General features: G+C 37.5%; 8 protein-coding genes across 8 annotated transcripts; 4 read left to right on the forward strand and 4 right to left on the reverse strand.

Moving 5' to 3' along the window:
• Nucleotides 1-574: 574 nt before the first annotated feature.
• On the forward strand, nt 575-1,561 carry BDF20DRAFT_910748 (uncharacterized protein; the record flags this gene model as incomplete). Its single annotated transcript, XM_053083742.1, has 2 exons — nt 575-721; nt 794-1,561. The coding sequence occupies 2 exons, from the start codon at nt 575-577 to the stop codon at nt 1,559-1,561; spliced, it is 915 nt and encodes a 304-aa protein (XP_052939592.1).
• Nucleotides 1,562-1,569: 8 nt separating this feature from the next.
• On the reverse strand, nt 1,570-2,949 carry BDF20DRAFT_814364 (tubulin domain-containing protein; the record flags this gene model as incomplete). The annotated part of the gene is made up of 3 exons (XM_053076968.1): nt 1,570-2,019; nt 2,085-2,489; nt 2,572-2,949. The coding sequence occupies 3 exons, from the start codon at nt 2,947-2,949 to the stop codon at nt 1,570-1,572; spliced, it is 1,233 nt and encodes a 410-aa protein (XP_052939593.1).
• Nucleotides 2,950-3,419: 470 nt separating this feature from the next.
• Nucleotides 3,420-4,468, reverse strand: BDF20DRAFT_854572 (uncharacterized protein). The gene is made up of 4 exons (XM_053080189.1): nt 4,423-4,468; nt 4,259-4,358; nt 3,964-4,186; nt 3,420-3,897 (listed from the first exon to the last, which is right to left on the reverse strand). The coding sequence occupies exons 1-4, from the start codon at nt 4,443-4,445 to the stop codon at nt 3,461-3,463; spliced, it is 783 nt and encodes a 260-aa protein (XP_052939594.1). The 5' UTR covers nt 4,446-4,468; the 3' UTR covers nt 3,420-3,460.
• Nucleotides 4,469-6,415: 1,947 nt separating this feature from the next.
• On the forward strand, nt 6,416-7,702 carry BDF20DRAFT_808349 (uncharacterized protein; the record flags this gene model as incomplete). The annotated part of the gene is made up of 4 exons (XM_053076566.1): nt 6,416-6,608; nt 6,678-6,797; nt 6,852-7,112; nt 7,569-7,702. Coding segments are annotated over 4 exons (708 nt in total), but the record flags the coding sequence as incomplete, so codon positions are not given.
• A 1,073-nt stretch (nt 7,703-8,775) lies between these two features.
• On the reverse strand, nt 8,776-10,120 carry BDF20DRAFT_813222 (ATPase; the record flags this gene model as incomplete). The annotated part of the gene is made up of 2 exons (XM_053076865.1): nt 8,776-9,861; nt 9,944-10,120. 2 exons carry the CDS (start codon nt 10,118-10,120, stop codon nt 8,776-8,778), a joined length of 1,263 nt encoding a protein of 420 aa, XP_052939596.1.
• Nucleotides 10,121-12,080: 1,960 nt separating this feature from the next.
• BDF20DRAFT_953128 (uncharacterized protein) lies at nt 12,081-13,087 on the reverse strand. The gene is made up of 2 exons (XM_053084891.1): nt 12,460-13,087; nt 12,081-12,389 (listed from the first exon to the last, which is right to left on the reverse strand). Exons 1-2 carry the CDS (start codon nt 12,679-12,681, stop codon nt 12,300-12,302), a joined length of 312 nt encoding a protein of 103 aa, XP_052939597.1. The 5' UTR covers nt 12,682-13,087; the 3' UTR covers nt 12,081-12,299.
• Nucleotides 13,088-13,922: 835 nt separating this feature from the next.
• Nucleotides 13,923-14,503, forward strand: BDF20DRAFT_813529 (uncharacterized protein; the record flags this gene model as incomplete). The annotated part of the gene is made up of 3 exons (XM_053076885.1): nt 13,923-13,992; nt 14,063-14,125; nt 14,244-14,503. Coding segments are annotated over 3 exons (393 nt in total), but the record flags the coding sequence as incomplete, so codon positions are not given.
• Nucleotides 14,244-15,328, forward strand: BDF20DRAFT_953130 (PHD finger-like domain-containing protein 5A). The gene is made up of 2 exons (XM_053084892.1): nt 14,244-14,845; nt 14,912-15,328. The coding sequence occupies exons 1-2, from the start codon at nt 14,692-14,694 to the stop codon at nt 15,088-15,090; spliced, it is 333 nt and encodes a 110-aa protein (XP_052939599.1). The 5' UTR covers nt 14,244-14,691; the 3' UTR covers nt 15,091-15,328.
• The last annotated feature ends 88 nt before the right edge of the window (nt 15,329-15,416 follow it).

A 15,416-nucleotide genomic window follows, 5' to 3' on the forward strand; every position in this document is an offset into this window, starting at 1 on the left:
CGCTTGCTAATTCAGATAATACTAAATTCTCAAAAGTCAAGCATCGCTGACAAGAGGTCAGAAACAGCGATACGAGCTTGGTTACTGTGGCATTAGGCTAACGCATTTTTCGCCAGCAAACAGTGGAAGTATTAACCTATTATTCTGTTGACTTTGCTAGCTTGGTTTCACTAACTATAGGTTCGGATGTCAGACAATGTCTAGAAAAAGCTTGAAAGTCAAATATCAGTAAACTTCGAAATACACAGTTTGAGGCCGCCTCGATACACTATCTCGGGTATGTTGGTTCTTTTTGAAGCTGGGAGCTCAAAAGCAGTAGTTTGTAATAAACAGACAATTGTCCTGTGTACATAATGAACCTAATAGAAATACATTATTTTCATATCAAGCTGTCAGCTTTTATGTTAAGGTCTGTCTTCTGAACAATAGATTAGGCTATACATCTTTGAGGGGAATATGACGCTTGCTTTGTTCGTATAGAGTTGGTTGAAAGGAAAAAAGACTTAATTGCCTTTTATGGTATATAGAGAGCTTAAATATTTCAAACGGTTTCTTTCATTTTAGATTATTTTTCATGTCCATTACAGAAACCAAACTGCAACTGGGAGAGTCAATAGAACTGTATGAGCAACTTAACTCAGCTATTGACGGTGAAATAGGGTTGAGAGAATTTTCTCAAGATCAATGGCGAGATCATTTACAGAAACTGGGATTAGAAACAGTAAGGATTCTAATGTCAAGGAAACAATTACGATAAATTTGGTGCAATATTGACAACGTTTACAATATTAAGGCGAAGCTGATCCGGTTAACACAACAATTAGACCAGCATCGCATACAAGTGATCAAGCGCAAACAGAAGAAACTAGCACGCCATCGTGAATGGCGAAAGAGGCATAATGAACGCATGCGTCGTCAGAAACAAGAAACATTGAGAAAGAACGAACAGTGGAAGAAAGATATTGTTTGGAAAGTTACAAGTACACCATCCGTCATAGCTCAAAATCTATCGCAACAACAACAACAACAGACCAAGAACTTGAAATCTTCCAACAAGGAGGATGCGAAAGGAAAGATCAAGCATTTGTCGAAAGTGCTTTCAAAATTGACAAAGTTACTATCTTTACGGAGAAAACGGCTGGAAGCACAGGGTCATTTCTTTGCTGACGAAGGTAGCCAGTTTTATAACCAAGTGAAAGAATGGCATGAAAGGGAAAAAGCTGAGCAGCAACACCGGCAAACTCACCAAACATGCGTGGAGGATGAAAGGGAGAGAAATACCGATGTCAATGTTCAAGAAAAGACAGAAAAGAAATTATATATACACCCGGAAGACAAATGGAATTCAATGCCTATAGACGAAAATGCTTACAAATATTGGTGTGAAGCAGAACAATCTTTGAGTAGTTTAATCGTAACTCGTAAAATGTGGGATCAATATATTTTGTCTGATATAGGGGAAGCAAATGTATATGAAGACAGGCTACGTAAAGTGCCTCCTACATTTGTGAATCCATCGGCGCCTGCAAATTGGATATGGGCAAGCTATCTACAGTTTTAAACAGTAGCTCAAAAATCCTCGTCAGTGTTATACGTGTCAGACAGCGTTATTAGCTCTTCTTTCATTTGCAAGAAATCTTCACGAGTGATCGGGATTTCTCCCTCTGCATATTCATGGAAATCCTTGAAATCAATTGTATCCACGTTTTCTATATGGCGATCCACATAATGCTTTAATCTGGATCCTGATTCGAAATGGGTAAGTATCGGGATGGACTGCAGCGAATCATGATTACTCTGCCCGTGACTAATATACCCATTCGAATCAAAGCAAGCCTTAAATATATGAGGGAATGACTCGGGCAATGGTAATGCAGCTTCAATATCCACATTTGTGTGCAAAAGGTCGTTGGTGTCTTTGAACGTCGACAATAAACGCTCAATATACATAGTCCTATCTTTTGGATAATTTACAGGTAATCCTCTAGTTACAACAATTTCACTATATACATCCGTCGACTATCGTTTATAAGATCTTTTAATAAAAATTTATCATTGCCCAATAATTGAGAAGATTTCATTACCTGTTTTGAATAACTTTGCAACAATGGTAATAGAGGCTTTAACTGGTCATCGAATTTGAAAGTTTCCATAGTTTCTCTATAACCTTTAGCCAAAATAGGTAACGGTATGGAGACAGATAACGAGGCGAGCCTCGAATTGTTCGCTTGCACAATCTTAGTCATCACATCTCCCATTGATAGCTGAGGTCGTGTTAATCGATAAGGTATAGAGTTATTGTCGATTGCAGCAGCAACAATGGCACTGGTATGGTATTTTGAGTTGTCATTAAATTGAAGGTAGGATGATAACCCACATTTGTCAGCCATTGCGTTTGTTGGCGTATATATGGGTATATATACCGAGGCTAGTTGTGAAAGACGTGTTAAACTTAGTGCTCTATTTAACATAATTTTCTGCTTTTGACGCTGTTTAACCATGAAATGAAATCGACATACAATTAGTATAAAAGCTAGCGTCCTTACAGGGAAAAAACCTTTGCAACAATACCTCATTTCGGTAAACTGCTCGTGAATCACTTAAACCATATAGAAAAATAGGTGCTTTCGCGAATTCATCTCTGATATCGTGAAGTAAACTTTCTGAAAATCCTCCAAAACCGTCATCAACATCGACCATCATCTGAAAACCTTGGAGATTATCACATTCTTCAACAAAAAACCGGAAATTTTCATCGAACAGCTCAAGCTCCTTCTCATTGTCTCGGTATGCCTGTCTTCCAATGTTGAAGTTATCAAAGGGCGTTATATCATTATCGATTTCATGCGTTACAATAGGGTTGATGGATCGTGGGTGGTAATATATCCTGTTATAGTCGGACCAGTTGCTCACGGATTGATCCAACTGATTGATAACGTCCAGGTCCATATGATATTCGTTATCAATTTCCATACGATCCAACTCTTGTTGATATCTACTTTTGCTGTTTGGCCGACCAATCTTTTGTATTCCTTGATCCCAAGGTATCAAATTATCATCATTATCGTCTGCTGCAAATAACTTATTGTACTTTTGCATCGATCCAAAGCCGTTTTTTAGGTCATATATCAATGTTCGAGGTGAATAGGTTGCAATACCTGAGGACGTCTCGCCCTGTCTATACAATACTTGGTGGTCCAATTCGTTTTTAGTGTTCGTTTGATTTATAAAACTGAAATACTCTTCCTAGCCAAACTTCGCTCATCAGCTGCTAGATCAACCATAAGGTTTTGCATATAAAGTAATTTATGTCTACCTGAGCATTCCAATAGTGGGTGCCAACGTAATTCGCCAACGATCCCAACTGAAGTGTAACGATCTCACGCATAACGTCAAAATATATTATAGAGAATAATTGAGTGGAAAAAAGCAAGGAATAAAATTTAAACAATCCCGGTCTTTATTGTCGCCTTCGCCGTTTACTGTTTGCCAATTCTGTCTCTTCTCTATTAAACTGTGAGTTATAGCCTCGTTTTCTTTCGTCGATGACGTCTTCCTGATCTTCTTTATGATCTAGGTATAAATTTTGTAATCTTGCTTTCTCTTTTCTTTCTCGAGCATATCGTTTTGCCCTTAATTCTTCCATGGTCGGAGAAGAATTTGAACAGTTGTTGTTGCTCTTATCATTTTCATGACGTTCGCGATGACTTTTCTTTTTGTCTCGCCTGTCGTTACTATTCTTTTGTTGCAGCTTCTTTTTTATGAAGTGCAAAGGATCGTCGTCCTTGTTACTAGTATCTTTCACCTTCCGTTTTTGCTCCTGCTTTGATTTGAATTTATAGGGATCAATGTATTTCTCCTCCTTCCTGTCTGTCTTTACGTACCAAGGCTCATCAGCTAGAATAACATTGAAGCAGATCAGCAACCTTCTTGACAGGCCTCATCAATGAACACAGTCCTTACCTTTTTCTGTGCCTTTGTCAAGGTACATAGTGAAGCGTTTATCAAACTTCTCTTCTTCAACCTTTCTCTCAGCTTCAGCTTCTTCATTCCTTTCAAGCTTTTGTTCGAAATCATGAAACAAATTGATGTGTTCAATAGGTTGAGGTTCTCTCAAAAGCTGATCTTCGGGCGGTAAACGGGTATTGGCTCGTTGTCTCAGAAGGTTGAGTCTAGCTTCACTTTCCTATTGTATGAATATTTAACGTTATTTGGCTGTTTGACGATTTCATCTGTTCTTCGTACCATTCCCACTTACAGCTAGATCAGCACGATCTTTCTTTTTCTTTGCTTCTTCTGCTGCTTTTGCTTCATCTTTACGGACTCGTTCTACATTAGCCTTGTTATAAACGTGCCAACTGTACCACAAAAGAAAATTAGTTGCTGTGTATACTGCTTTTTGATGCTGTAGATAAATGATACCTTTTATGAGGAAGAATATTCATTTCTGTAAATTGAGAAATGAAAGGAAAAAGCGACCTATAAATTCCAGCTTAACAAGTTCATGCAATTTTATTCCGCAGAGGGTCAGGTTCTTTAAACCTTTCGAGACATCTTTCCACTACTAAAACGGTTTGGCTAACCTTTCTCCAGCTGATATAATTGTCAGCTGCTGCTATAGAAGCCAACATAATCTGTTCAAGTTCTGATTGAAAGTTACAAGCGCTCGATATAGTCCGACATCTGCTCTACCATCCAAAAAAAAAAAAAAAAAAAAAAGTGTAGAGTATAGTTTAAGAATGCAATGTCCATATATAGCAGGTAATCGATTTATTATCGACCATTTTCTTTTCCACGCAAAGAATTAGAGATGTTACACCTATTTATGATCGCTGTCATTTTATATAGCTCTTTCTTTTCTATGCTTGTACGTTTCTTAAGCGTGCATATGTACATAGCAGCAGATGCGGCTTCCATCATCTGGTACGAGAAGCCCTTCGAACTTATATATTGACGTTAATCGAGTTCAAGCCAAAGTCATTGATAATTGCTGTAAGGCTCACTTATGATAGGGTGGATGTTCTAGTTAGTCGATAAGTGTCAAAGTGATAAGGAGCTACTGGTTGTTCTACAATTTACTGATGAATCTTTACTTTTTCTGCTGCTCGGCGAGAGATCACTTCTATTTCCGAGCACATATGTACTATACACGCATGAAGTAAATCAACATTAATTGACAATTTTATTAACAGCTCGTATCTATTTAAAGTTAGTGCCCATGTCTACTGCTTCACTTGCAAATTGTCTCCCTAATTTTACTTGTATATTTCTGCAATATCAAAAAAGAGAGTTGACCTCTCTGTGCATCTTGTTTGCAGTTGAAAGCTGCATTATACATAACAGCCATACCAAAAACAGTGATATGAACGTATAACAATGCTCCCTGTTAAGATATAAAATAGAAAGTAAAAACCTTGAACGGTGGCGATGAATGACGACTTTTTAGAAAAATACTATATACTACTGGCGTCAACTACTCCTTAAAACAAGCAAAGAGAAAGAAAAAAAAACCCCAAAGAACCGTTTCCTTAACAGGTTTTGTTCGAAAAAGCTATTTTTTACTTTGTTTATATCGTGCTTTGTTCTCCTTTCTTCCTTTGATTTAAACTTTTTATACTTCTTTCCTTTCCATTTTTTTTTTTTTTTTCTTCTTTAATTGTTGTACATCCAAGTCAGAACGGATTTCACCTTAAAATGTCAGGAAACGATATTATACCATTTTATCACCAGAGATCACATTCTGTACCTGTCGGTCATGGCTATTTAAAGTACGTGTAATCTATCAACAATAGGACACTTCTTTTTTCTCCACACTACAAGAATTCAAATAAAAGCCTAAATTAACACAGTAAATGAATAATGTGTTCATAGTGAGAATGGTGTTCAATATAAGGATGGCGGTTCGGTAACTGCTGTACCAATTGGCTACCCTAGAATGTTTGATTTTAGAAGGTAGGAAGAAGAACTCTTAAAACAGTAGATAGATGCATACAATATACGTTGTAAGCTTACTAACTGTAAGGGCACGCAAACCCTTCTGTAGCAAACCCTCTCCATTGACTACACAGAATGATTCGACTATAATAGCAACTAACCAACATTCATACATTAAAAATGAGGAATCGGGCTTTCCTCTGCCTGCACTTAAACCTCTGAACACATCCTTTCCAATCGTACCAGCTACGGTGTCAGTAATGCAAGCACCGCAAGGATGTTACGAAAGAGAGGCAAAAAAGTTCTTTTACACTTCAAAAAATATACTCAATTTATGTGATTACAATAAGAAGTTAATGAAGTATGTATATTGAGAAACCATAAGATAAGATGGGAAGGGGGGAAATCAAAAAAAAGGATGATTTTTACTACCGGACACTGACCTCAAATGACTAAATGAACCAATGCTATTAGAATACCTGTCCATTTGACTTGTAAGATGGATAAAGGGTTTTTCATTGATGATGCAGAACAATGGACCTGCTACCGTCGCAATTATTTCCAAATAACAGCTAGTTGTAGTATAGAAGGGCATACAGACGGTATACTTTATGGACTGCAACTAAGCGAAGATAAACCGCTGCTACCTGTTCAACAGTTTTACTTGCGACTAGGTGCTTTTACTTCCACTGCATCAGTCTCTTCAACATCCAATAGTGATAGCTTCAATACGCATCTCAAAGAAAGCTCTTCTGTTTTTTTGGAAACTCATAATATGATCAAACCTGTTGCTTTAACACAAATGACAGCTAAACGTGACAAGGGACCACAACGAGAGCCGCCTCTATTGGCCATCATTCCTAGTTCCAGTAGTATGTTAGGGTCAGCTGGTAGCAGTGATTTCAGTGGCAATATAGTTGATGTAAAGGAACAAAATAAGGTGTGTACTTTTGACCGTCTTCAATTCAAAACAGCTACAGCAAATAATGGAAAACGTAAAGCGACGCAACAATATTTCCGATTACGAGTAGAGCTTCTTGTAGAGTTATCCGACGGGTCGCGACATGTCGTTTCCGAATGTTATTCACTACCAGTTATTGTTAGAGGAAGAAGCCCAGGCCATTACAGTGCTGAAGACAAACAGAAACAACAGCAACAGCAGCAGCAACAGCCTATACGTCAAAGAAAGAGAAAAAACGCAAGTGAGAAGAATAGTAATAACGCTGCAGCAAATGATAAATATGTGAACAACAGCAACAGTAACAAGAAGATGAAAGAGGGAAGTCTCATAGTGAATAATGACTATAATAATGTAACATTTGTACTTGACAACAATTCGCATCCAACCGTTGATGCCACCACGTACCATGCTGCTACTGCTGCCTCGCCATCCTCTTCGTCTATCAATACATATAATAGTAACACATTGGCAGCGGCAGTAGCAACGACAACAACGACAACGACAACAACGACAACGACTCAGTTGACGATGACGGCTTCTTCATCTTCCTCACCACACCAATCTCTTCAATCTTTTGTCACTTTACCACCGCCACAATATGTCTATGCTGCTCCTCCTACAATCACCAGTCAGAGCCCAACCCAAAGCGATAACGCCGGCTTTTCACCATCAGGCTTTCCATATTCTCCTCAGCCACATCACTCACAGCAGATGATGTCCCCGTCGCATTCTCAACATGCTATGGCTGCGTTCAGTAACTTTCATGGTCGATCCCAAAGCGCCAATGATTGCGATGCCTATCATCGGTATCACAATCGCTCGCCTCTTAAATTTCAGAGTATGCTTAATAACTATAATCAACATCAACAGCAGCAACAACAGCAGCAGCAGCAGCAACAGCAGCAGCAACATCGAGATCATACAGGCACTACAGGCTTGTACAATCCATGTCACACCGTAGCTGTTGATAACATGCATAGTTATGACAGTAAAGTGTTAGAAAATACTCCTCCAACCTGGCAACAGCCACAACAACCATCAGGCTATGTATCGAGCAGTCCTACTACTACTAACAACGAACTACAACACGAACGAACAGACTCAGCTGCTACCTTTGACTCTTTTATGACCGCAACCCATTGTATAAATTCAAATACTGCAGTTAGTAGTGAAAGCAGTCATAGTGGCGATACCAGGTCCACAAGACCGAGTACACCTCTTCCATACAATAAGCATACTTTCCATATGATTCACGATGTTCCAAAGAGCAACAACAGTAACCATTGATTGCTATATCAGCTCTTTTGAAACCTACTCTTCTTTCATCGGAAGGAATATATTATCATTTGTACTACTCCTTAGCATAACAACCAATTTTTTAAAGAAAATAGATACATATTTTAACATTGGGTTCTGAGGTCATTATGTTGGACAAAGGAATCTTAGGCGCTTTATAATACAATATTTTATGCAATTAAACTATCAATAACATCGTCAGAATATTGCAGCTTCATATGTATTAACTTTTATTATATTGCCAAAAAGGAATAAATTACTTTAAAGCATGTAGTCTTCAAAAGGTCGCTGCGGAGTCGTCTCCTTTCACCTAGAGAATACAAAAATGTGCAAGCAATGGCAACAAAAAGTTAACAAAGGTACATTCTTCGTATTGTTTCGGTTTTTTTATTGAACAAGAACCCCAAAAAGATCCGTGGGTAGTGATAATTTTAGTTGATGTTAATTGTATGCATGGTAAAAGAGGTATGACTTAAGATTAAGTGTAATAAAGTAATGAATGATGCTGATAATGAAGGAAAGTTATGTATAGAAATGCAAAAGTGTAGGAATAAAGTGTATAGTGCATTGAGATGAAACGTCCATTACTGGTTCTTCAATTCTGAACAGACCCAATCTTTGCTTTGCATTTGAATCAGTCTAGACAACGCTCTTTGGAAGGCAAATGCTTCTTCTTGCCCATTAAACAAAGGAGAGGAGACGTCGGAAACGTTCAAGGCATCACGCATAGCACTCATTTCATTCTCTAAATGTTCTTTGCCTTCTTCCGCATTAAATATCTCCATAATGTTGCTATCTCCACTCGCCACCAAAGTAACATGAGATTCGTACATGGCGTCAATAAAAGTGATAAAGCGACGAGCCTCTGCTCTATGCTTCATTGTCATCCGAGGAATATCAGTCAATATGACCGTATGGAAATTCTTTACAATTTCAAGATAGTCAGCCGCGCTTAAAGGTTGGGCGCAGACATCTGCAAAGCGCATTTTAGCCACACCGTCCACTTGCTGAGGAATCGTCAGGGTACGTGATAAGAAGTGAAGATGCTTCGGCTCCATCTTTTTACCATGGGTCAGTATATTGGTGATGTTATCGACCTGTTTCTCTGTTTCTCCGTTCAGAGGATAGAAATAAACATGCGATTGGGCCCGTTGCATTTTTCGATAATCAGTACCGGAGTCTAAGCATAGCACATCACAACGGTTCATCAAGAGATCAATGCAGGGTAAGAAGGAAGCACGTTGAATGCCATTTTTATATAATTCAGTAGGATGCCTGTTAGAGGTAGTGACCAACACAACTCCACGGTGGAAGAGTTCAACGAACAAATTACGTAGAATCATGGCATCGGCTATATCCGTTACTTGGAATTCGTCAAAACAGAGTACATAAGCATCTCTCACAAGATCTTCAGCAATAGGTGCGATAGGATTGGCGAGACCTGGGTATTGCGTTTTTATCTGGTGAATGCGTCGATGAACATCGAGCATGAATGCATGGAAATGCACACGGCGTTTACGAGCGATGGGCAACGTATCAAAGAAGAGATCCATGACCATTGTTTTACCGGTACCGACATCACCGTATACATAGAGTGATTTAGGAATATTGGCATCGAGCTGAGCATAATGATGCTCACCCATACTTTTGGCGCCGAATAATCTACTCCACTATACAAAATAATGAACAATTTATATGAGAAAAACAAGACGGAAAAATAATAAAAAACTTTAAATTCAAACAAGCACTTACTAAGCCTGATTTTCTTTCTGCTGTATGTGGTTTTGGTACATAGTGTTTCAAGTCGTACCACAAATGGTCTAATTTTTCGATGACGGCTCTTTGGTCAAGATCCATTCGAACAGTGCTTGTAGCAGTGAGCTCATCATAACGTTGAAGAGGAGAGACTAAGTAGTTTATCAATAACATTTTAGGAAATAGGTTAGAGTCGAACACATTTTATGAAGGTAAGGATGAGGTGTTCTTCATTCAGTCATACCAATCATAGATTCTGACTTATTTTTTGACGCTGGTTTGAGCTTTTTATTATTATTGTTTACTTCTGGTTGTGGGTAGTAAAACGCATGGTCATTGTCAATGGTCAATGTCGAATGAAGACGTTTGGCAGAATAAATTATCGGTAACCGAACAATAGTTGCTCTATGATATTGGCTGAAAGTTGGCTTTATTATGTGGGACAATAGTCTTCGCCGTAACATATTAATGTAGAGTAGTATTATGTCTAAATGGGGTGTGCGATTTTCTATGCAGTCTTTTAATGGTAAATAAAGAAGAAGAGAGAGAAGATCTTTTCTCCTACTTCTAATGGAAAGTAATCTTATCTAGTTTCGCCCCGCATTTGGATAAGAAATTGAACGGCTATTATTTATTCCATCATATGAAGATTTCTAATTTGTCCAACCATGACCTACTTTATAAGGAAATGAATTTGTCACAGTCAGGCATGATATCACTCAATTTTGCACCGTTGTGAGAAAAATGTAACGTACGGACCCCTTTTTTTAACGGCTACCCATGGAAGGTCTTGCGACCCTATCCTGTTGACGGCGATGTACGGAATGACTGAAGGGTTTTTTGTTCTTTTTTTTCTGACTCAATTCGAGTGCTCTATTCGAAATAGCTACTAAAAAAACTCATTAACTCTCATTATTGGCCGGCATTTCATCACACCTTTGCTTTTGCTAGCAAAACAAATCCGATGAAATACAAATAATTTGAGTAAAAGAGCTTTTGCTCTTTTTAACAGCGTTATAAATACTGTTTGCAAAACAATACGTATTAAATAAAGTCGTCCGTTGTACGCAATGACACTCTCTTCACTTTACTTAATGATAGTCCAAATAACGCATGATAACAACTACTTCAAGGACTACATTGGTGACGTACAAACTACATAAAATAAAATCGTTTAAAATAAAGTAATATTGTCTAGTCGTTTACCAAGATTTCTAGGGTAGAAGTGAATATTCTAAATGCTAGGTCACTATTGTACTTTCCAAGATAAGTGAATTATTTGTTTATGAGACAAGTTCATCAATATGATGTGATAGAGTTATGGATGTTTTACATATGCAACATTATGATACTAGAAAGACGGTGTTCAGAAGGTGTTTCTGTGTATCGTAGTGAACAAATTGAAATCAGGAAAGCTGACTTTTCAAATGGGTAATAAAAAATATTCAATCCAATAAACCACCCTTCAGTACGGAATGATGAATAGCTATTGTCGATATTGGCAAAGAGTTCTAAGTTAAAGGATAAGTAGACAGGAGTTGCTATCTGCAAAGTTCCTAAATAGGTTACCACAAGCATAAAATACTAGTGCAAGTCATTAGATTATTGTGCTAGGACAGAGGAGAATGCTGTAACTGTGCATTAAATTCATATACCTCTAACAGAGACTCCGTAGAGACCTTCTTTTTAAGCATAAGCAGATGCTAACATGTAATACTTACAATTGTGTTGTTACAATACAGCTACGGACTATAAATTACAGTTAGATGAACTACCTTCTAATTCGTATCCGCATAAGGTAAGTAATACTGATTTCACTGATTTACTAGCTACGATTAGAGCATTTCAAAAAAACCTTGCACCTTAGATGTCAAAAAATTACAAGATCACATGATCATATGAAGTGGTATCAATTAAAATATTAGAAGCAAGACGATGAAATAAGGTGGGGTATCGAGATATGAGTAAATTGCCGCTAAACTTCTACGTCATTCATTTTGAATTAGTCGTATTCTTCGTGATACCATTAAACATTTTCGAAGCCTTGAAGAAGGAGAAGTTTTACATTATTTTCTGGTAGAATTAATGACAGTTCCTCTCCATCAAAAGACAATCTTTTTGACGTGTATAGACAGCTTGATTTTATTCAAGGACAATTATTTTCAGTTTAGTGCCATTTAGCTTTGTGCAGATTGAAGTTTGTTTTCTAGTAAAGAACATTCAAATTTGTTGCATTGTGACAATATGTACCGCTCTCACTTTATATGATGGGGGCGAAGAGAAAACGGTTGGCGTACAAAGATGCATAGAAAGCAGCAAAGGTGCTTTGTATCCGCCATTTTTCGTAATTAAGCTATTCACCGGACATTGTAAAGTCTCCCCTGCTGGATGATATTGATGCTGAAAATGGATTTCGGGCAGTTGACTTTTGTTGTAACAGACGCTACATATTCATAACGTACAAGTCAGTTATTTTGCAATGGTGATCATAGTCAATATTGAGTAACCCATACCTCAATTTGACCAGCATCTACAAAAGCTGGAATCTTGGGTGTACCGGAAGGAGTGGCTATCTTTGTAGTTTTATGTCGTCCTTCATCAAATGTTGCTCCCAAGTCACGTAAAGCAGCAAGCCGCTCGTTGCCTACAGGCATAGAGCGAATGTTTTTATTCTTTAACCGTTCTTCAAAAGATGATGTTTCCACGTCAGGTTGATAGTTTTGTGGACTGGACATAAGTTTCCTTTTTTTTTTGTATTTTCAAAAAAAGTCTCAAGATATAATATAGATATGATATATAAAAGAAGAGCAAAATGAAGAGAGAAAGGGAGAGAGAACTGTTCCCGTTTTCATCTAATTTCTATTATGCAAGTTTGCAGACAATAAAAAATGCATGCAACAATCCAGAGAAAAAAAATTTCTCGTGTTGGGTTCGTTGATACAAAATTGAGCTTAAAGATTATATATGCCACAACTCACTTTAGCAGTTCATTTTGTACCAGCAAAAAGGACGATTCTCCAGGTTTCATTAAAATATACATACATCAGTGATGTAATGTTGCATTTGAAAAACTGAAACCATAGCGTTGCATTTTCCAGAAAACAGAAAATTCAGATCTCTATCCTACGCAGAATGAGCAGGATTATTTACATTTTATTTTCTATGATACCTTCGATAGGAGTCGTTTAGACAACAGTGCATTCTAGACCTTCTTTGCTACGGCTTTCTTATCAAGATAGGCTAGTTTTTTCATCCTATTGTTTTAAATCATCTAGTTTGAACTATTGATAAGTTTAATTTATGCAGATCACCTTTTTTAAACCCGCAGTGGAAGCCTTTTACTTTTCTGGTAACGAAATGTTCCATCAATATCCCATTCTTATGTAATCCAGGCCATGCAAAAAGTGTGGATTTAAAAAAGATAAAGGGCGCTTTATACAGCAGATTCATTACTGAAAGTATGAAAAGAATCCTGCAAGATAGGAGAAGCGGGGAGGAGTATGCCGATTTTGCGTAGAACTATTTCAAGAAAAAGCAAGTTTATCTATTCCTGTTCTTAACAAAGCTATTACTGACAAGATGCATGTGCAATTCATAGACATTTGTTTTTCGTCTTCTTTTGGTTTATCTCTTCTAGCGTACCAATTTGTCAAATATGGATTATAATAATGATCGCCGCCATCATCTTACACAACAGCTCCATCATCAACGCACCAAGAGCAACGATAGGCCCGCTTATGATTCTCGAAAGGTCTTGAACACATCTTCAACTACTACGGTAAAGAAAGATCTGAATAGCCATTCTTCATCAAAGAGCAGATCAACAGCGATCTTTCAGCTACACAGTGATACTACAACTATCATTCATGAGGAGAAAAAAACACATACTTTTCATGATGAGGGCGATCAATGAACGGCTGGTAAAAAAGCTCGCACCTCAATTCTTGTTTTCGCAAGTCTATTGAACTCATTCTACGAATTTTTTAATAAATATTCAATTGCGGTCAAATTGGAAAACAAGGGCAATATAGCCAGAGACCATCTAGGTTCATCGTTCATACTATGAATCAAAGTATTTGTTATATATTGATCTTTATTACTCAATATTATATGTAGCCAATGAACGAACTTTTCTCGCATGGTTCAGAACATCGCTTTCAATTGTAGCTCTAAGCATTGGTAAAAGGCAATGAAAGGGCTACAAAAAGAGGGGGGGGGGAAAAGAGAGAGAGAGAGAGAGGGTGTGTGTGTGTGTGCGTGTGTGTTTCTCTATGCTGATTTCATATTGTTATAAAAGGTATCGTTCAGGTAGATGACTTGTCGGCAGTAACAAAGCGCCAGAAACTCGGCAAATGTTTAGGCCTTGTGTTTGTGGTGACAAGCATGCTATTTTTGTATTTTGCTTGTGTGCGCTATTTTAATGCTCAGTGGGCATTACAACACGGTAACTTTCCTGCGAATCAAGGTATCATTACTTGGGTGTCCTTTTGTATAGTATCTCTGTTCGTTGCCATTTTTACAATGATGAAACTAGAAGAAACTCAAACTGTGTTTTGATCTCTTTTTATCTTTCGAGATCACGTGTAAATAAAGTCAACATCATCTCTTCCTTTGCCCCACAAAAAGGATGGGCGGGAATTTGCGCAGTCCACAACCAACGGGCTGCTTTAAATTTCAGAAAGGGATTCCTTTTTGTTTTTTAAATTCTTTCAACTGTCAACTTTTGCTTTAAGAAAAAGGAACAAATGGCAAAGCATCATCCCGATCTCATTTTCTGTCGAAAACAGCCAGGAATTGCCATTGGACGTCTATGTGAACGTTGTGATGGTCGTTGCGTCATTTGCGATTCATACGTTCGTCCTGCTACATTAGTGCGTATTTGCGATGAATGCAATTTTGGTGAGTGTTTTTGTTTTTCTTCTGTTTGCAGCTACTTTTGTCCAGTAAACTTACCTTCTCCTGTAGGTTCATTTCAAGGTCGATGTGTCGTTTGTGGTGGTCCAGGAGTAGCCGATGCTTATTATTGTGTAGAATGTACTCGATTAGAAAAAGATCGTGAAGGTTGTCCAAAGATCATCAACCTTGGGTCTTCCAAGACAGATTTGTTTTACGAACGGAAAAAATTCGGGTTCAAAAAAAGGTAGCAGCAGCCTTTATCAACTGCCATTGCAATCACTCGCTCATTTATTCAGTATGTTCACGTCATTTTTTTGCAAAGAGATATATGTTTTTAATTAAAAAGCAATAAAAATTGGTAAAAAGCAAAAGATTTTAACTTAGTAAATGTGTATAAGATAAAAGTATAGTTTTTTCCCTTCATATTTTTCTATAAGCGAAAAAGAAAAAAGAAATGGGAAGTGTTAATGTACAGCTGCACGTTTTAAAAAGATAAAAAAAAAAAAAAAAAAAAGATATAAAATAAAAAGTAGAATAAGTATCATTATCAGTAACAAAATGGTAGTTGTTTTCC

This window comes from Mycotypha africana (assembly GCF_025528875.1).
Source record: "Mycotypha africana strain NRRL 2978 chromosome Unknown BDF20scaffold_2, whole genome shotgun sequence".
Lineage (NCBI taxonomy): Eukaryota > Fungi > Mucoromycota > Mucoromycetes > Mucorales > Mycotyphaceae > Mycotypha > Mycotypha africana.

What these genes read in the sequence shown, in the direction of transcription:
- BDF20DRAFT_953130 (XM_053084892.1), top strand. Translation starts at nt 14,692, where the DNA reads ATGGCAAAGCATCATCCCGATCTCATTTTCTGTCGAAAACAGCCAGGA. An exon ending in TTGCGATGAATGCAATTTTG is followed by an intron (nt 14,846 to 14,911) that starts GTGAGTGTTTTT and finishes CTTCTCCTGTAG; the next exon opens with GTTCATTTCAAGGTCGATGT.
- BDF20DRAFT_953128 (XM_053084891.1), bottom strand. Translation starts at nt 12,681, where the DNA reads ATGTCCAGTCCACAAAACTATCAACCTGACGTGGAAACATCATCTTTT. An exon ending in TAGATGCTGGTCAAATTGAG is followed by an intron (nt 12,390 to 12,459) that starts GTATGGGTTACT and finishes ATGAATATGTAG; the next exon opens with CGTCTGTTACAACAAAAGTC.
- BDF20DRAFT_854572 (XM_053080189.1), bottom strand. Translation starts at nt 4,445, where the DNA reads ATGAATATTCTTCCTCATAAAAG. An exon ending in AAGATCGTGCTGATCTAGCT is followed by an intron (nt 4,187 to 4,258) that starts GTAAGTGGGAAT and finishes TTCATACAATAG; the next exon opens with GAAAGTGAAGCTAGACTCAA. An exon ending in TGACAAAGGCACAGAAAAAG is followed by an intron (nt 3,898 to 3,963) that starts GTAAGGACTGTG and finishes ATGTTATTCTAG; the next exon opens with CTGATGAGCCTTGGTACGTA.